The following is a 20,343-nucleotide window of genomic DNA, read 5'->3' on the forward strand; positions in this document are numbered from 1 at the left end:
GGGCATTGAAGTATGAGGGGCAAGCTGGAACTGGGCACCATCATCATCTGACCCTGAACTCTGTACTAACTGACCCTCTGTGGCTGGAAGCATCGCTGAAGCAGTCTAGGTCTGAGCTAGGGCAGGTGCTGCCTATGATGCTGCTGATATATCTGTCATAGGATTTGAAGATGCGACAGAAGAAGGGAGCCTCTAATTAGTCACGGCGACGGGAGCTGCTATAGAAGGACCTAGGGAAAGATGCTCCAAGACTCCTAGAGACTGACGTGTCAGGCACAAATAGCGAGGGTGACTGATCCGGTGTGAAGCCCGTCTAAAATGGTGTGAACTATGGGGCTACCACTAGCGAAGATAACCACTGGGACACCTGTACTATGGGAGAAGCAAACAGAGCTGGAGGCTGTCCCTGACTCTGAAGCCCACTAGGCTGTACTGCTAGAGTCGTCATAGTGGTAGTAGGCTGACCAATCTAGGGCGAAAGCTGTGGCTGTGGGGCCCCAATGGCTGTCACTACATGCTGCATGAATCCCAAAAGCTGCTGCTGCATGAGTAACTGCTGCTGATGCATCTGCTGCTGCTGCTGGAGGATCTACTGCTGTCGCTGGAACTCATCTTGATGAACCTAAAACTGTGCAAAGTTAGCAGCGGTCTCCTGAGCCTGTCTAGCCTAATCCTGCTGCATCCACTCAAGGATAGCAATCAAAGTGGGGTCCGTTTGCCGTGCGGGTAGAGCTAAGCTAGAACTACTGGCCTCTGCATCATGTTTGCGTGGAGGCATCTGAGGAATAGGTAGGTAGTCGTCATCCAAACTATCACTAGACTCGCTCCTCTTCTCCTGAGTAGCGGCTATGCCTCTGATAATCTCGTCTTGCTGAGCTACGGACTCTCTAAGATCTGAAGACTGCTCCACTATTCAGATAGGCATTATAGAAATCCTCCTGCAGTGGCGTGTAGAAACCCTCTGCTGCTCTCTCATCCCTCCTAGGTGGAAACCACACATCAAACTCCACAAAGCAAAGCTGCTGAACCTACTTGGCCGTGGCGGCCCTCAAGTCAAGGTGGGTCACTGGAGGCGGACCCTGTGGTCTGGGCGGTGGACATGATCCCCTCCGCTGTGTTGCTGGCCTTAGTGAGACTAGAACACGGGTATGACTAGAGCAGTGTAGCTATGGTTGGGGTGCCTACTCGGTCTCCTCAGCCTCCTTGGCCTACTGGCCCTGCTCACCCTCCTAAGGCTGCTGTGATGACTGTCCCTCCTAAATCTCCTGAGCTGGCTGAGGCCCCTGAATCTGCTATGGCACTGCTGGTGGGGGCTTCTGCTGTGACTCCTGCTATGACTCCCCCTGAGGCTAAGGATCCACAATGAGAAGACATCGTCCTGCCATCATGATAGTCCTAGCTAGACTACCATGAAGATGCTCAATGTGCTCAAGTCTACCCTACGCGTCTGGTGCCAGATGATCTGCAATGACAACTCCACTACGGGCACCTCCTCTCTTGGCATGCTCTACGGCCTCAGCAACTGCTGCTGCTCTCGCTGTCTCTGCATCAGGGTACTTGTGCTTCTTTGATGCAACCTGCTTCGTCGCCTTGCCTTTAGGTCCTGCAGGCTGGCGAGGCAGGGGCCTCCGATCATCATCTCCTGGACCACCACCAATATTCTTGGTGCGAGCCATTTGATCTGACTAGAATCACTGTCGCTGACAAGATCAACTGTCCATTGACACTTTCGAGGCTTGGCCTCGATCCGTACTCGCGAGCTTGGCTCCGAGTTAACTGACAACAGCACCTGTCACCTCAACGACACCGACTCGCTGCACGATGGAATAGATAGATATACAAATAAATACGATATATCCAATAGATGCGAAACCCTATGAGAGCAAGCAATGTAGATACGAAATAGAGACAACTGGCTTGCTACCTGATGAACTGGTGATCCGATGAAAAGAAGAGACGTCACGCGGGGAACCACAGAACCGGCTAGGGTTAGGGTTCGCGAAGCATGGCGTGAATCGGTGAAATCGACAGCTAGGATTGCAGTGCAAGGTCATGGTGGTGCTAGGCTACTAGAGTACGGGCAGAGTGCAAGGGCTCGGGAAGTGGTTGCGCTAGGGCGTGGGCGCAGCACTAGGAGGCGCTGGCGGCATGGGAGCAGGCGACGGCGTGCGCATGAGCTGGCGGTGGTGTGCGCGCGGGCTGGCGGCGGTGTGCACGCGGGCTAAGGCGTGCGGGGCTCGGCGGCGTGGGAAGTTGCTGGAGGCACGTAGGTGGCGAATCCAGTGAGTGTGATGCGGCAGCATGGGACAATGGGGGCACGATGATGTCGGCGGTGGATTAGGTAAAAAGAAATCGCCGGTGCTTTGATTAAATAGGGTGGCCCCTGTGGGGGTATTAACCCCTATACCCTTATGGCTAAGCTTGGGCTGGCCCGGATCAGTGGGTCTGGTCCACCAAAAGACAACACGTGGCCCGGCCAACCTATTCAGAGTCCTGCGCAAGGAGTCAAGATAGATTTGGCGATCAAGCAAGATCTTGGTTGGTTAGAATAGGAATTCTTATCCGACCACCTATGGCAATTGTAACTGACTAGGATTAGTTTCCAGATCTATAACCCTACCCCCCAGACTATATAAGGCAGGCAGGGGACCCCTCTAAAAAATATCTCTCATTGACATACAGCAATACAATCAGACGCAGGACATAGGTATTATGCCTTCTTGGCGGCCGAACCTGGATAAAACCTCATGTCTGTCTTATGTCACCGTCTTGTTTGTAGCTTGCGCATCTATCTACCGATAATCTACTACCTTGGGCATACTCCTAGGTAGACTGCCGACCATATTTCATCGACAGTGGCGTGCCAGGTAGGGGTGTGCGTACTGCTCTCCAAGCAAACAAGATGGTCATCATCTCCGGCTCCGTGGCTACACCGAATGGCCTCACGTTCACCGTTGGCCAGATCACCTGGACCACCGGCTCCGACGACTCCATCGCCATGACCATGGAGGAAGTGCAGATTCAATCTGTGTCGATCACTGCTTCACCTGCATTAGCTACGGCTCCGACCATGGTGGATACAGCTCCGACCACAATGGATCTGACTCCAACCATGGTACATCTGGCTCCGACCATGCCTACATCATCTTTAGCCATGCCGACAACCTATCGTCCGCTTCCCCGCTACAAAGGGAAGCAGATCGACAACACCGACCTGCTCGACTCCATCGATCGGGTCGGCACCAAACTCGTTGAAACCCTAGCTCTGGTAAGCACAATTCAAAGTCAACCTAATGAGTAGGTAACCACTCCCCATAATAGATCTACCCGACCAGCTCGGGCTAGTCATCCTGCACGACTTGGTACAGATCTCGTGGTCATATCTACTCCTGAAGGGCGCTCTGCTCGTCACCGACCAGCCTCCGCGACAGGTCTCCGGCTCTCTAAGTATGAAGCCTTGACAGAGAACTACCAGGCCTAGCCCTACGGCCTACGAAACGCTGCCTCCAACTACATGTATAACATACAACACTGCTCAGATCTGTGTTTTGTACATCAGCCTCGACCAAGGCCAAACAACTTCGTCAACATGATCCGGATTGAGGATTATCAAGAAGGATCTGTCCACATGGTCCAAGAGGGTGACTCCAGCTCCTCGTCTGGCATCGCATCTAATGCCTCCATCCACACCGAGCTCTAGCATCACGACGATGAAGGCGTCGAATACGATCTGGATATCCCAGACCACGCCCTAGGGTTCCCCCAATTCCCGTTTTCCCGCCAAGGTGGGGGGGTTTGATCAATGTTGTCAGCAATGACGAACCGCCGGTAGTTGGCAAAACAGAACAAGAAAGGATTGCACACGAGGCACGCAATATTGACTGGTTTAATCGCCGGCAAATCGAAGTTGAAGCAGAAGAGGAGGCACGACGCATAAGGGTCCAGCCACACGACCTCAACATTGCTTTTGATAGGGTGGGGGACAAATAGGTCTTTAGGACTCCAAGCGCCAATGTAGCCATCGCTATGGCGATAATGCAATGGCTACCCAACACCCCTGAAACCCAGGCAATTCGCGATGATATACAAGCTTATCTGACGGCTGCTATGGCTCAGACCACGAAGATGGTGAATCAAGCCCAGGCTCCATCTGTTTTAGTCGAATCAAGCCACAGCCGCCAATACTCAAGTCACCCATAGCCACTCAACCAACGTGGCTCGTGCAACAATGACCCATCAGACAACCGTCAAGGCGGAAACGATGGTCTTGATGGTGGTCGGGACGATAACCGCCGTCGGGAGGACAACTGTCGCGATGTTCGGGATGACAACCGTCGAGATAACCGCGATAATCGCTGCGGCCATAGGGTTAATCCGGATGGCAACCGGGATCACTGTGATGGCAATAACGATCTCCGCCGCTACCTCGGGGAACGCGATCTGTGCGATCGCATCAACCAGAGAGCCAACGATCGAGCATCCCATGAAAGTTATTGCCGTATGGAATATGACACTGCCCATGGCCCGCCGGGTTTGAAGCAGTTTACTCCGCACCTTCACCAAGTTATATGGCCCAAAAACTTCAAGCTTGAGAAACTTCAGAAGTACGACGACAAGGAAAACCCCGAATTATGGGTCATGCTCTACGAAACTACATGCAGATCAGCCATGGCTGATGAGCACGTCATGTCTAACTACTTCCCAGTAGCTGTTGGCCATGCAGGTCACCAATGGCTGGTCAGCTTGCTGGCAAACTACTTTGATTCTTGGCAAGAGCTCAAGCAAGCCTTCATCGACAACTTCATTGCTACTTGCGAACAACCCGGCAACAAATATGATCTGCAATGGATTCGAGATCAAAAAGATGAGCCACTGCGCGAGTACGTCCGGCGTTTCTTAGAGATGCGCATCAAGGTCCCATCAATCTCCGACAATGAGACAATCGAGGCTTTCATCACCGGCCTCCGCTTCCACGACGCCCTAAGGGACAAGCTCCTGCGCAAGAGGCCTGAATCGGTCACGGCGCTCCTGGCCACCACTAAGAAATATGCGGACGCCGATGATGCTAAAAAGATAATTATCGAAGAAGCAGCAAGGGTTGCACGCTCTGACCACCCCCCACACCACGATGACTACCGCAGCAACCATGGTCGAAACAACAATTTTGACCGCCGCAACCAGCGCAACGACTTCCACGACCACCGCGGCCAACATAATCAGCGGCGTAACCGCCATGATGATTACAGGGGCAAGCATGCTCGGGAAGATGACGGCGAGGTCAATACCGTTAAAAAAGGGGGCGGACGTCGTAACTACGAAGACGACTACGCCAAAGCATTGAAAGGGCCCTGCTAGCTCCATCCCAAGTCAAACCATACTATGGAGAATTGCCATGTTCTCAAGTCTATCTACACGCATCAACAGGCTTCGGACACATCTAACAAGCCTAACGACGTAGGGGAACAGCGCAACGAGGACAACGATGATGAAGACGTAGATCCCCGTCACAAGTACGTCAAGCCAACCGATCGCGTGCACACCATCATCAGAGGCAAAGTGTCCATTGAGACCAAACAAGAACGCAAGCTGCTCACCCACGCTTGCTTGAATGTGGCCAACACCGATAACCTCCTCGCCGATCCGTGGCTCCCTCCATGGTCTCACCATGAGATCTCCTTTAGCAAAAAGGACCAATGGGCCGCAATACCTGAGCCAGGATGTTTTCCCCTGGTCCTCGATCCTTGCATCAACAAGGTTCAGTTCGACAGAGTGCTGATCAATGGCAGTAGCTCCATCGATATACTGTTCAAGAACAGTCTGCTCGCCCCGAAGATAACCCAAGCGGATCTCAAGCCATACGAGGCACATTTCTAGGGTGTTCTCCCTAAATAGAGCTCTACACCTCTCAGGCAGATCATGCTACCTGTGCAATTTGAGACCCCAGACCACTTCCGCACTGACTACGTTAACTTCATGGTCGCTGACTTCGACGGCACCTACCATGCTATTCTTGGTCGACCGTCACTCACCAAGTTCATGGCCATACCTCATTATAGGTATCTGGTGCTCAAGATGCCTACCGAGAATGGAGTTCTAACCCTCAGGGACAATGTATACGCAGCTTATACTTTTGAGGACGACAACTTCAAAATAGCAGAGGCTCATGACCTCCTATTCGCATGGCCAAGACCATGCTCGACGCCAAGAAGACCTCCGACGACCACCTGGAGATCCCAGAGCTTGAGGCTCCATGCATGAACATCAAGTCCAAGGAGCACAAGGTGATCCAGCTGGTCGACGACGATCCTAGCAAAATGGCCCTTATCAGGGCCAACCTAGATCCCAAATAGGAAGACGCGCTCATCAGGTTCTTGAGGAGCAATGTGGATGTGTTTGCATGGAAACCTGCTGACATGCCTAGTGTACCTCGGAACTTGATCGAGCACTCCTTGAATGTCAACGGCAAGGCCAAACCTATCAAGCAGAAGCTACGACGGTTCGCTCACGACAAAAAGGAGGCGATTAGGGTAGAAGTTACATGGCTTTTGGCAGCTGGATTTATCAAAGAAGTGTATCACCTAGAGTGGTTAGTCAACCTAGTTCTTGTACGCAAAAAGAATAATGAATGGAGAATGTGCGTTGATTACACTGATCTCAACAAACACTGCCCTAAGAACCCCTTCGATTTACCTCACATAAACGAGGTCATAGATTCAACCGCCGGTTGTGAACTGCTTTCCTTTCTCGATTGCTACTCTGGTTATCACCAGATCGCTCTCAAAAAGGATGACCAGATCAAGACATCTTTTATCACGCCTTTCGGGGCCTACTGCTACACGACCATGTTGTTCGGGCTCAAGAACACCGGGGCTACCTACCAACGTGCTATACAAGCCTACCTCAAAGATGAGATAAAAGACGACCTCATCGAGGCTTATGTTGACGATATAGTTGTCAAAACCAAGGAAGCACATACCCTTGTTGACAACCTGGAACGCACCTTTGCAGCCCTTAACACATTCCAGTGGAAATTAAACCCAAAAAAGTGCATCTTTGGTGTTCCTTCTGGCATACTACTTGGCAATGTTGTTAGTCACGACGACATACGCCCTAACCCAGAGAAAGTCAAAGCTGTCTTAGACATGAAGCTGCCCAAAAAGGTGAAGGATGTTTAGAAGCTTACCAGATGCATGGCCGCCCTCAGTCGTTTCATATCAAGATTAGGAGAAAAAGGATTACCGTTCTTTAAACTGCTCAAAGCATCCAAAAAGTTTGAGTGGTCGAAGGAAGCAGACGTAGCCTTCACGCAGCTGAAACAATACCTTATGTCACCTCCGGTCCTCACTACTCCCAGAGAAGACGAAACACTCTTGCTTTACATTGCGGCTACTAATCGAGTGGTCTCCACGGCCATGGTGGTCGAGCATGACAAGCCCGACCATGTCTACAAGGTACAATGACCAATCTATTTCATCAGTGAGGTACTCAATGAGTCCAAGACTAGGTACCCACAGATTCAGAAGTTGATCTATGCCATACTGATAACATCTTGAAAGTTGAAACACTACTTCGATGGATATCGTGTGGTGGTCATGACTTAGTACCCTCTGCGAGACATCATTAGCAACAAGGATGTGAACGGGCGCATCATTAAATGGGCAATGGAGCTATGCCCCTTCTCCTTGGAATTTGCAAGCCGTACTACAATCAAGTCTTAGGCACTCGTTGATTTCATCATCGAGTGGACAGACTTAAGCACGCCTGCCTCTCTAGGATTCAACGAGTATTGGACAATGTACTTCGATGGCTCTCTCAACATTGATGGTGCGGGAGCAGGAGTCCTTTTCATGTCACCATCCAAGGAGCAGCTCTGGTACGTGCTCAGGATTTATTTCCCAGCATCTAATAATGTCGCCGAATACAAAGCATGCCTACATGGTTTGCGCATTGCGGTTGAGCTTGGCATTAAATGTCTCTATGTCTATGGAGACTCCGCTCTGGTCATCAACCAACTCAACAAGGACTGGGACATGACCAGCGAAAAGATGGATGCATACTGCAAATCGATCAGAAAGCTGGAAGGCAGGTTCTATGGCATCGAGTACATACACGTGGTCCGGGACAAGAATCAAGCAGCGGATGCGCTGTCAAAGCTAGGATCATCACGAGCCAAAATCCCACATGGCATATTCGTCCAAGACCTGCTCACGCCTTCCATCGAAGAGGAAGATTCCACGACAGACAAGCCTCCAGACCAGCAATTGGTGGCTACGGTTCCGGCGTCAAGCACCACCAAAACGCCTCCAACCACTCATGAGCCCAACTAGAGAATACCTTTCATCAAGTACCTAACGGATGGCAATGGTTACACTGATCGAACAGAAAACGAGCGCCTGATGCGTCGCAGTAAGCAGTACCTGCTCGTCGATGGCAAGTTATGGCGCAAGAACACAAAGGAAGAAATCTTGATGAAGTGTATAACCCAGGAGGATGGCAAACATCTCCTAGACCAAATCTACTCTGGCTCCTATGGCAACCACGCGGCCTCAAGAATGCTGGTCGGTAAGGCTTTCCGCGTAGGGTTCTATTGGCCGTCAGCAGTAGCCGACGCAGAGAAGCTAGTCCGCCACTGTGAGGGTTGTTAGTTCTTCGCTAAGAGAATCCATGTACCAGCACATGAGATCCAGACAATACTAGCCTCTTAGCCCTTCGCATGCTGGGGACTGGATATGATTGGGCCCTTCAAACCAGCTCCTGGGAAATTTACATGCGTCTTTGTGCTGATCGACAAATTTTCTAAGTGGATAGAATACATGCCTCTGGTACAGGCATCCTTAGAAAAGGCTGTCACGTTCCTCGACTAGGTCATCCACCGTTTTAGCATACCCAATAGCATCATCACTGATCTGGGTACTCAGTTCATCGGGAATGCTTTTTGGGACTTCTGCGATGAAAGGAGCATAGTAGTAAAATACGTCTCGGTGGCACACCCTTGAGCTAATGGACAAGTCGAGCGGGCAAATGGCATGATCTTGGATGCATTGAAGAAGAGGATGTATAGAGAAAATGACAAAGCTCCCAGAAGATGGCTCAAAGAGTTACCAGCCGTGGTCTAGGGCCTCAGAACTCAGCCCAGTCGTAACACCGGTGTCTCACTGTACTTTATGGTTTATGGCGCCGAGGCAGTCCTCCCAGCAGATAGCTTTCAGATCAGCACAGGTAGAGAATTTCGACGAAGGCAAGGTCAATGAAGTACGGGAGCTAGAAGTGAATAGCGCAGAAGAGAAGCGGCTCGATTCTTGTATACGTACGGCCAAATACCTTGTTGTTTTGCGCAGGTACTACAACAAGAACGTTAAAGAGCGGTTCTTTGTGGTCGGGGACCTGGTCCTAAAATGGAAGATGAACCAGGCTAGTGTCCATAAACTCACAACCCCATGGGAGGGGCCCTTCATGATCAAGGAAGTCACACGACCAACGTCTTATAGGTTAGCTCACCTAGACGGTACGGACATACCAAACTCGTGGCACATCGACAAGCTTAGATGTTTCTATGCTTAACCACTAAGATATGTACTCCTTTTGTACTTTCGATTTACTTCAGTAAAGCTATTATGATTTCTCCGACCACTCTAATGTGTAACTTTGAATTTTATGGTTATTCTAACTTAGCCAGTAAAAGCCGACCACCATTCCTTCTATGGTTTTTGGAGCAGGCCCTGTCTCCGATTCCTCCCAACGCGTGCATGGGATCCGCTCTCTACGTTACGGGTGATCGGCAGGTCCCCCTTGGTTTGACTTGTCCGTGTCTACATGTGCATAGGTCACGCACCTCACACTCCGACCACATGGCAAACTAGGGCCGCACAAACTTTTTGGGATGACATGTCGAGCAAAATGGTACAACTAAATAGATTGTTAACATGTTCTCACTTAGTTACACCAACATGAGTTTCAAGCTTAAATATGTTTTATACAAAGCAAACAAGCTTATGATGATATATAGTTACATTATTACAAGCTTGCCTGAAGAGGCCCAAGTTTACAATAACACAACTATGTCCTTCTTCTACAGCTCTAAGCCTATTCCATTGACTGGTCGGGGCGCGCGGCACCTACTGCTCGCTGCCTCCGATATCCTACTCGAGTCTTGGGGACTCTTGTGCTAGTTGAGCTAAAGAGGATGGCCCCGCCGATGCCTGGCTGGTCGAGACCGCAGGCTTCGTTAGTTGGTTTGCAACTGATGACGTTTCCAGCTGACTTGTCGATGGCGTACCCTATACAGGTGCTGTCCCACCTCCACACAGGTTAATGTCGCCAATTATCTTTGACGATAGGTCCAGCTGGGCCATCCGAAGCTCCTCAGCCTTGTCTGGGTCTACCTCCTTTGGGTACCCAGCCTCTAGGTGCTTGAGATCGATCAGGGGTAGTGGGCACGCACCATGCTTAACACATGTGCACCCATGTACTCACCCGCCTCCTTCACGAACTCTTGGAACCATCCCCATGCCTTTCGGCATCTCTCGACCAGTCCGAGCTATGGTGTCCTTGGCACTTCCTCTGTGAGCGCCGGGTCGATAAGGTCGAGGATGGGCAAGATGCCAGTTGCCACTTCCTGGCACTGGTTCTTCCATGTGTCCTGATCTTCAGTGGTCTCTAGGCATCGTGCCTTCCAGCCGTCATGATCTTTAATCACATCTTCTAGATGTTTCTTGGCATTGACTTTTAAAACTGCAAACCATACAAGACATCAGAATGTAACGGCACGACAAGATAAGGCAGGCAACAGAATGAGCAAGGTGGTCTAGAACACTTACTTTTCAGTTCCTCCTTCATCTTAGTTGTGCGGTCCTAGAGTTGAGACTGGTCGCGCGCCAGTTTCTCATTGTCCTCCTTTAGGCGACCACACTCTACGGTCACACGGCTATTCTCCTCTTAGAGGCGGGTTACTTCGGCTTCTAAGCCTGCACTACAGCTGTCACTACCAACAATGCAACAACACGTGTCATGCACTTGCTGTGATAAAATGACAACTTACTTGTTTTTTCCTGCTCTTTGTTACTGAGCTGGACGACCAGGTTCTGGTTTTTTGCATCTTGTTCCATCCTCTCCTGGTCGGTGGCTTCAAGTTGGCAGCGCAAGCATTCCACCTCGGCCGCTAGTTCTCTATTGTTTGCTGTGATTCCCTCAATCTGGTCGAAGCACCTCTTTCGGTACTTTACGGTCTTCATCAAGTCCTGCATATAAACAAGCTAAGTCAGATAGTTCGACTAAATAGCAGGATCAAGTGGTCAAGCCAAACATACCTGGACTTCTATCACTAGACATTTTGCCACTCGTTCAACTTTTAGGGTCTCTTCGACCTCTGGGATTTCCTCATGCATAACCCACTCGTCGTTCCGCCAGCGTGACACATATACATGTTGTCGTTTGTCTTGGGGACGGCCCAGGACCTCTTCTACTTCGTCCTCTTCCCCCTCTTGTTCAGGAGGCGGCGCTGGTCTGGAGTTTGTAGTCTTTGCGACCACTATGGCTTTCCCACGAGCCATAGCATCGGCAAGCGTGCTCTGTGCCACCTTCGGCTGCTGCTCCTCGGCTTGGTCTTGTTCCCTTGGCGCCGAAGTATCCCCCTCAACAGGATTAGTGCTCGAAGCACTTGTACTTGGCTCGGCTCTCTTCTTGACCAGCTGCTCGGGGACTGTCATCTGGCCGCTCGACTGCTGAGGTTCCAGTGGATTTTCTTCTACAGGTTCCTCCACAGCTGGCTGCTGGGCAGTTCTTTCCGTCATTGCTGGCGAAGCCATGCTGCACCTAGCTAGCTGGTCGGGATTTTCAGTGGATGCTGACCTAATATATCAGAGATAAGTTCAGAAGACAATAGTATTCAATACAAATTGTAAGCTTACATCAAGGTTACAAATACTTATAGCTTGGAAGCATGGAACAACGTGGCGAAGGAGCGTCTCTTTGACCGTGCTTGCTCCACGTGCTCGGTGGGTTCCACCGGGTCTTTTTCCATGACCGGTACTGGCGTCAGGGATTGGTGCTCGACCCCTTTGCCGCTTGTCCTCTGTGTTGTAGTGGTCGGTGATGTGATTCCTGCTGGCATAGAGGAGCCACCCTGCTCCGTCGACTCTAGTTGTCTCCTCCTCTTTCGAGGGATGAGTCAGAAGATGTCTGCATCCTTTGTTTCATCATCTGATAGTGAGAAGATGGCCTGGTGACATTTGTTGGCCGTTGGCCGCTTGCCAGCAGCCCTGGCCGTTGCCTCCTCCCCAACCCTGAGTACGGCCCAGTCGACGTCTTCGGCCCTGGCACTGGTCTGGGTGGTTGGGCCAGCAACTTGCAACCAATCCACACCAGGGGGTGGAGACACAAACACTGCTGTCCTGTCATGACCATTACTCTGGGAGACATAAGGCGACAACATAGTCAATTTTTGTTACAACATAACTCTACAGGTATAAGGAAGCATAATTTACCTTTGGGGGTGGTTGGGCCAGCTTGAAGGCATGCTCAATGTCATTTAACCTGACATAATTGGGATCCACTAAGTTGAATAGCTCCCCAATCCTAGCCTTGACTTCGATCTTGTCAAGTGCCTCTTTTCTGGTCCTCATTGGATCTGCGCTCCCCTAGTATTTGTAGCCAGGATGTACCCTCCTCTGGCAGGGCTGGATCCTTCGGCTGATAAAGTTTTCGACCACACTTGGACCATCCAGCTTCCCCCATTGGATCATCTCGAGTAGTTCTGCAATCTGTTCCAAGTGCTTGGGCTTCTCCGACCAGCTGTTCTTCTTCTCCGAAATGAACCCCATGTCACACAGGGTGATTGTGTTCGGCTCTTCGCGGATGTAGAACCACTTCTTGTACCAATCATCCAGTGATGTGTTCCAAGGGCAATGCAGGTACTAGGCCTTCATCCCATCACGCAGATTGAGGTATACGCCTCCGGCTATCTTTGAGCCGCCGCTCCTTTTCTTCCGCATACAGAACAGATGGCGAAAGAGGTCGAAATGGGGCTGGAAGCCACCATAGGCTTCGCAAAGATGGATGAAGGTGGAGACAAGAAGAATTGAGTTGGGATGCAAATTGCAAATCCCAATCTTGTAATACAAATAGAGCCCCTGAAGGAAAGGGTGCACTGGAACCCCAAAACCCCGCTTGAAGAAATCCTCGAAAACCACAATCTCACCTGGTTGTGGATCGGGAAAGCTTTCTCCTTCCGGTGCGTGCCATCCCGTGAGTGCCTTGTTGTGGAGCACTCCCATGGTGACTAGGTCTTTGATGATCTGCTCGTTGCTCCTTAACTTCCACCACTCTTTCGCCATGACTCTGGTTTTCTTCTAGGCATCTCTCTTCGCCATTAATCCGTCCTTGCTAAAGGGGTGGATGCGGTGGAGGGGGGATTGGTGATGATTTCGGAGGTATAGGGTTTGGCAAGAGGAAGAAGAAGGCTGCGGCGACAAATGATAATGGGGATCGGTAAAAAGTAACTTACCAGTTCTATATTATAAATAACCAAGAGCTCCGTCGTTTCGTTTGCCCGAGATTCTTGGGAGACGTGCGCACACGCCGCAGATGGTTGTTTTGACAACCTCGAGATCTACGCCAATAAACGTGTCCCTTCATTACCAGTGTACGCGCCTCTTCATTGCTAGTGTGGGAGGGCCCACACTGACGCACCTCCTTACAGGTGCCAAGCGACTTTTTGCTAGACAGGGCAAGAAAACAGTATGACGTGCTATACCCGTCTGCTTTTTTGACCAGGTGTGTACGATTGGACTTGACATAATAAGAAGATAAATACATACACCAAATAATAGTGCAAGCGGTGTTAGTTTCTTCGCTGCATGTCTTGTGCTCAAGGATGGTCCAGACCACTACCATGCTCGGGGACTGCCCGGACTACTACCATGCTCGGGGACTGCCCGGACCGCTGCCATGCTCGGGGACTGCCCAGACCACTGTTGTTCTCGGAGACTGCCTAGACCACTACCGTGCTCGGGGACTGCCCAGACCACTGCCATGCTCGGGGACTGCTCCAACTACTAATGTGCTTGAGGACTGTCTTGACCACTGCTCGAAGATCATTCTTCTCGGCTACATGTGATTTGTACTCACATATAGTTGAGAGACATTTATTTAGACCTTGCTACAAGGCTCATACTTTGCCTTCCAGCAAGCTCAGGGACTACATCGGTACAATGCACCTGCCGGTGCATCTCGTATCGCCTGTTCGACGATTGTATTCTTAACTCCAGTGGAAATTCTTTTTAGACTCTGGCACCATGTGCCTACGTCACCTACTACCAGGCTCAGGGACTAAGTGGGCACACTTCACCTTACGGTGAATGTGTTTGTTTTTTGACCCCTACGCCTCTGATGATCAAGGATGCTACGCTTCAAGATTCACTAACATTTCTTTTCAGAAATACAAGTGGGCACACTTCACAGGATAGAAATCTTTTTCTTTTTTCTTAAGAGCACCATACATTCTTCGGACAACCTACTTCTCCAGTGACAACAGTGGTCAGAGATGTCAAGGATGTCAAGGACTTAAGCCTTACTATTCGGAGAAGGTTAAAATGGCGTGTCACAGCATAATACATGGTGCTCGGGGACTAGCTGTGGGGGTATTAACCCCTATACCCTTACGGCTAAGCTTGGGCCGGCCCGGATTAGTGGGTCCGGTCCACCAAAAGACGACGCATGGCCCGGCCAACCTATTTGGAGTCCTGCACAATGAGTCAAGATAGATTTGGCGATCAAGCAAGATCTTGGTCAGTTAGAATATAAATTCTTATCCGACCACCTATGGCAATTGTAACTGACTAGGATTAGTTTCCAGATCTGTAACCCTGCCCCCCCGGACTATATAAGGCGGGCAGGGGACCCCTCTAAAAAATATCTCTCATTGACATACAACAATACAATCAGATGCAAGACGTAGGTATTATGCCTTCTTGGCGGCCGAACCTGGATAAAACCTCATGTCTGTCTTGCGTCACCGTCTTGTTTGTAGCTTGCGCATCTGTCTGTCGACAATCTACTACCTTGGGCATACCCCTAGGTAGACTGTCGACCATATTTTGTCGATAGCCCCCCATGAGTCAGAAAAGGAAAACAGGAAAGAGACCTGAAGCCGCACGACATCTACTGACTGGACGCTCCGGTGGTAGCGACCAGACGCTACCACCCAGCATCCGGTCGATTCCAGAGAGGTCCAATTCCTCTGGAATCGTGACCGGACACGTTCGGTGGACACCGACCGGACACAGCTAGAGTCTGGTCAACTTAGCCTTCGTCTTCTTCACATGATCGGACGCTGAGATGTCTTCTGACCGGACGCTAAAAGATAGAGTCCGGTCACTCCTTCGCAGCGAGTTCACCTCCTGTGAACTGACCAGACGCTGGACTACAGAGTCCGGTGCAGCGTTCGGTCACTCTTTTCCAGCAGATCTTCAATGTTCCTCCATGCTGCCTATTCCCAATCAAGTCCCAACCCAATTAAGATCCAAATAAACACCAATTGGGACTGATGTGAGTGACCTCTCTCAAACCCTCATATTTTTCAAAATATTTTGCCTTAGGCTATAATTCTTTTTATGAAAATATGCAACAAAAGGGCAACTGGAACAAAATGACAAAACAACATTCATGCATATGCAATACTTGTAAGTAAATCTAGTTGCTTGTCAAGTTTGATCCAAGGTTAAGCTTCTTCACACGCTTTTCGGCGGTTATCTTAACCATGTTAGACAAGCCCTATATGCATTACCAAAAATTAAACATGTTGTATATTACAATGAATGGAAGGGACAACACAAGCTCATCTTTTAGTGAAGTTACTAAAATCAAGTACATTGAGATCATTCCTCAATCTACAAAATGTAGCCTCATCTAGCGGTTTAGTGAAGATATCCACTAATTGATCTTCGGTTCTTACACCTAGTGATATATCATTTTTAGCAACAAGATCTCTTAGAAAGTGATGGCTGATATCTATGTGCTTGGTGCGAGAGTGTTGAACTGGATTATTTGCAAGTTTTACCATAGTTTATTGTCGCACAAAAGAGGTACCTTTTCTAGAACTACACCATAGTCTAGCAAAGTTTGTTTCATGTATAATATTTGTGCACAACAAGCACCCGTGGCAATGTATTCCGCTTCGACAGTGGACAAAGCCACACTATTTTGCTTTTTGAAGGACCAAGACACAAGTGATCTACCAAGCAAATGGCACCCTCTGGATGTGCTTTTTCTATCAACTTTGCAACCGGCATAATCCGAATCGGAGTAGCCAACTAATTCAAATATAGCTCCTTTGGGATACCAAAGGCCAATGCTTGGTGTGTGCTTAAGATACCTAAGGATTCTTTTTACAGCAATTAAATGTATTTCCTTAGGATTAGCTTGAAATCTAGCACACATACACACACTAAACATGATGTTGGGCCTAGATGCGGTTAAATATAACAAGCTACCAATCATGGAACGATAGAGAGTTTGATCAACCGGGTTACCTCCCTCATCTAGGTCAAGATGTCCATTGGTAGGCATTGGTGTCTTGATTGGCTTACATTCATCCATCTTGAATCTCTTGAGAAGATCTTTTGTGTATTTCTCTTGAGAGATGAAGATGCCTTCTTTCATTTGCTTGACTTGAAAACCAAGAAAGAATGTAAGCTCACCAATCATTGACATCTCGAACTCCTTTGACATCAATTCACCAAATTCTTTGCATGAGTCTTCATTTGATGATCCAAAGATGATATCATCAACATATACTTGACAAATGAAGATATGCCCATCAAGCTTCTTGGTGAATAGTGTGGTGTCGACCTTCCCAATGGTGAAGCCCTTCTCAATGAGGAAGTCCCGAAGGCGCTCATACCAAGCTCTTGGGGCTTGCTTAAGCCCATATAGTGCCTTGGACAACCTATAAACATGATTAGGATATCTAGGGTCTTCAAACTCGGGAGGTTGATCAACATAGACTAGTTCATTAATAAAGCCATTTAAAAATGCACTTTTCACATCCATTTGATATAGTTTCATTTCATGATGTGATGCATATGCAAGTAGGATACGGATGGCTTCTAATCTTGCAACCGATGCAAAGGTCTTTCCAAAATCCAAACCTTCAACTTGGGAGAACCCTTTTGCAACTAGTCTTGCCTTGTTCCTCACAACAACACCTTTATCATCTTGCTTGTTGCGGAACACCCACTTTGTTCCATTGCCTCTTGCACCTTTTGGTCGCTCTTCAAGAGTCCAAACTTTATTGCAAGTGAAGTTGTTCAACTCTTCATGCATGGCATTGATCCAATCCGGATCTTTAAAAGCTTCTTCTACCTTGGTAGGCTCATAGCAAGAGACAAAAGAGTGATGAGCAATAAATGAAGCAAGTTTTTGAGATCGAGTCATTACACCCTTTGATGGACTCCCTATGATGAGATCTTGTGGATGATCTTGTAGGAGAGGTGTATTTCTTCTATTGACCACTTGAGGAGGAGGTTGTGGAGCATCAACATCTTGTGCTTGTACCACCATTTGCTCATGGGAGACATAAGTGTCTTCATTTTCTACTCTTCCATCTTTTTCACCATCTTGTGGCACACTTGATGAAGAAGGTTGATCAATGACTTGTACATCATCTTCATCATCTTTTGGCTTGATGTCTCCCACCGGAATATTCTTCATAGCCTCCCTCAATGGTTCATCACCTACATCATCAAGATTCTCATGTGCTCCTTGGGAGCCATTAGATTCATCAAATTCCATATCATATGTTTCTTCAACCAAGCCGGTGGCATGATTAAATACTCTATATGCTTTGGACTTTGATGAGTAACCAATAAGAAAACCAATATCACAACGTCTTTGGAACTTCCCTAGGTGTTGCCGCTTCTTGTAGATGTAGCATTTGCAACCAAACACCCTAAAGAAGGAGACGTCTGGCTTCTTCCCATTGAGCAACTCATAAGGTGTCTTGCCAAGGAACTTTTGAAGGAATAGGCGGTTTGATGCATAGCATGCGGTGTTGATTGCTTCCGCCCATAGAGCTTCGGGGGTGTTGTACTCATCTAGCATTGTCCTTGCAAGAGTGATTAAAGTTCGGTTCTTCCTCTCAACTACACCATTTTGTTGAGGAGTATAAGTTGCGGAGAGTTCATGCTTGATCCCAACTTCATCACAATAAGCTTCAATGTTTGTGTTGTTAAATTCTTTTCCATTGTCACTTCTTATCTTCTTGAGCTCCACTTCAAATTCATTTTGAGCTCTCTTGGCAAACTTCTTGAAGCAAGATGCAACTTTGGATTTGTCATTAAGGAAGAATACCCATGTATACCTTGAATAGTCATCAACAATCACAAGACAATAGAGATTCCCTCCCAAACTCTTGTATGTTGTTGGTCCAAATAAATCCATGTGTAGGAGTTCTAGCACTCTTGTGGTTGACATGAAAGCTTTGGTTGGATGAGTATTTGCAACTTGCTTGCCGGCTTGACATGCACTACAAAGCTTGTCCTTTTCAAACTTCACATCCTTCAACCCTCTCACCAAGTCATTCTTCATAAGCTTCTTGAGTGAGCTCATCCCAATATGAGCAAGTCTTCTATGCCATAGCCACCCAAGAGTTGTTTTGGTGAATAGGCAAGTTTTCAAATTTGCTTCTTCAGAGGTGAAGTCCACTAGATATAAGTTGTTGTATCTAAATCCATTGAATATCACTTGATTATCATCTACCTTGGATACAACAACCTCCTTCTCGGTGAACAAGCATTGGAAGCCAAGATCACACAATTGTCCAACGAATAGCAAGTTGAAACTCAATGAAGCAACATAAAGCACATTGGAGATGGAATGATCATTTGATATTGCCACTTTGCCCAATCCTTTAACCTTGCCCTTTGAGTTATCTCCAAATATTATTTTCTCTTGTCCATCTACCTCTTCATCTAGTGAGGTGAACATATGAGGATCACCGGTCATATGTTGAGTGCAACCACTATCAATAACCCAATGACTTCCACCGGTCTTGTAGTTCACCTACACACAAGAGATTCAAGCTTTAGGAACCCAAACTTGTTGAGGGCCCTTCACCTTCTCAACAAGTGACTTAGCCACCCAAATCTTCTTAGGCCTATTCTTGTTAGGGGGTCCTAAGAACATGACTTTCATCTTTCCACTAGAATCCTTTCTAAGCATGTAGTGAGCATTGAAGTCAAAGGGTCTAGAATGCTTGGGCAAGGGTTGTGGCGGTGGAGTTTGGCCCTCATGAGCAAAGTGCCCTTCTTGTCCACACTCAAAACATCTCTTTGGCTTTGGCTTTGGCTTTGATTGTTGTTGTTGAACTTGAGCCTTCTTCTTCTCTACACTTGCCACATATCCAATGCCACTTCTATCCATCTTCATGATGGTGTTCATGAGTAGCTCACTTTGGAGGTGTTTGCCTCTAGCAAACTTGCTCAACCCAATCTTGAGATGTTCTTTCTCCAACTTGAGCTTCTTATTATCACTCTTGAGCTTGACATACTCATCATAGTCATTGCACTCAACCACTTGCTTGCCTTTGCCACTAGATCCTTGCTCAATGCTCTCATCAATTAAATCATCACATGATGTAGCTATATCAATCTTAACAACATGGTTAGTAACATCATGTGGCTCATTTGGTAAAAATTCTTGAGCAATAACAAGAGTATCATGATTGATCTTAAGAGTAGTGTATTCATCTTTTAGCTTGTTGTGGCTAGTGATGAGCTCATTGTGCACCCACTCAAGTTTATCATGTTTATCTTTAAGCTCTTTCTTAGAAGATTTGAGCTCCTTGAGCATGGATGATATAGCATCATTGTTTCTTTAAGCTCAACATTAGCCTTTTCCAATGTATCGCATTTAGCTAAGAGTGAATCATTTTTAGCATCAAGCTTTTCATTTTTAGCTCTACTCTTTCTAATGATCTTAGTGTATTTTCTTAGTATTTTGACAAGATCATCATATGAAGGTGAATCATCATCATCGCTATTGCTATCATCATCACTAGCTTGCTCATCATCACTACTATCATCATTATTAGTTACCTTGCATTCACCCTTGGCCATAAGGCATAGGTGTGTAGAGGATGATGGCGATGGTGGTGGTGAAGATGAAAGATCAATAGCAATGGCGGCCACCTTCTCATTGTCACTATCATCATCGGATGATCCACTAGATGAATCAATGTCCGTGAGCCAATCACCGACAATGTAGGCCTTTCCACTCTTCTTCTTCTTGTGGAAGTCTCTCTTCTTGCCATCTCTCTTCTTGTATGGCTTGTTCTTCTTCTTTTCATCT

General features: G+C 48.0%; 1 protein-coding gene across 1 annotated transcript in view; it reads right to left on the minus strand.

Annotated features, from left to right (window-relative positions):
* The window catches only part of LOC136499526 (uncharacterized), a 15,505-nt gene extending 3,716 nt beyond the window's left edge, over window positions 1–11,789 (minus strand). Inside the window, exon 1 of the mRNA XM_066495146.1 lies at window positions 11,663–11,789. Coding sequence (XP_066351243.1) covers window positions 11,663–11,789 — 127 coding nt within the window. The remainder of the gene's footprint in view (window positions 1–11,662) is intronic.
* Window positions 11,790–20,343: the final 8,554 nt, after the last annotated feature.

Source organism: Miscanthus floridulus, chromosome 13, assembly GCF_019320115.1.
Source record: "Miscanthus floridulus cultivar M001 chromosome 13, ASM1932011v1, whole genome shotgun sequence".
NCBI classification, from domain to species: Eukaryota; Viridiplantae; Streptophyta; class Magnoliopsida; order Poales; family Poaceae; genus Miscanthus; species Miscanthus floridulus.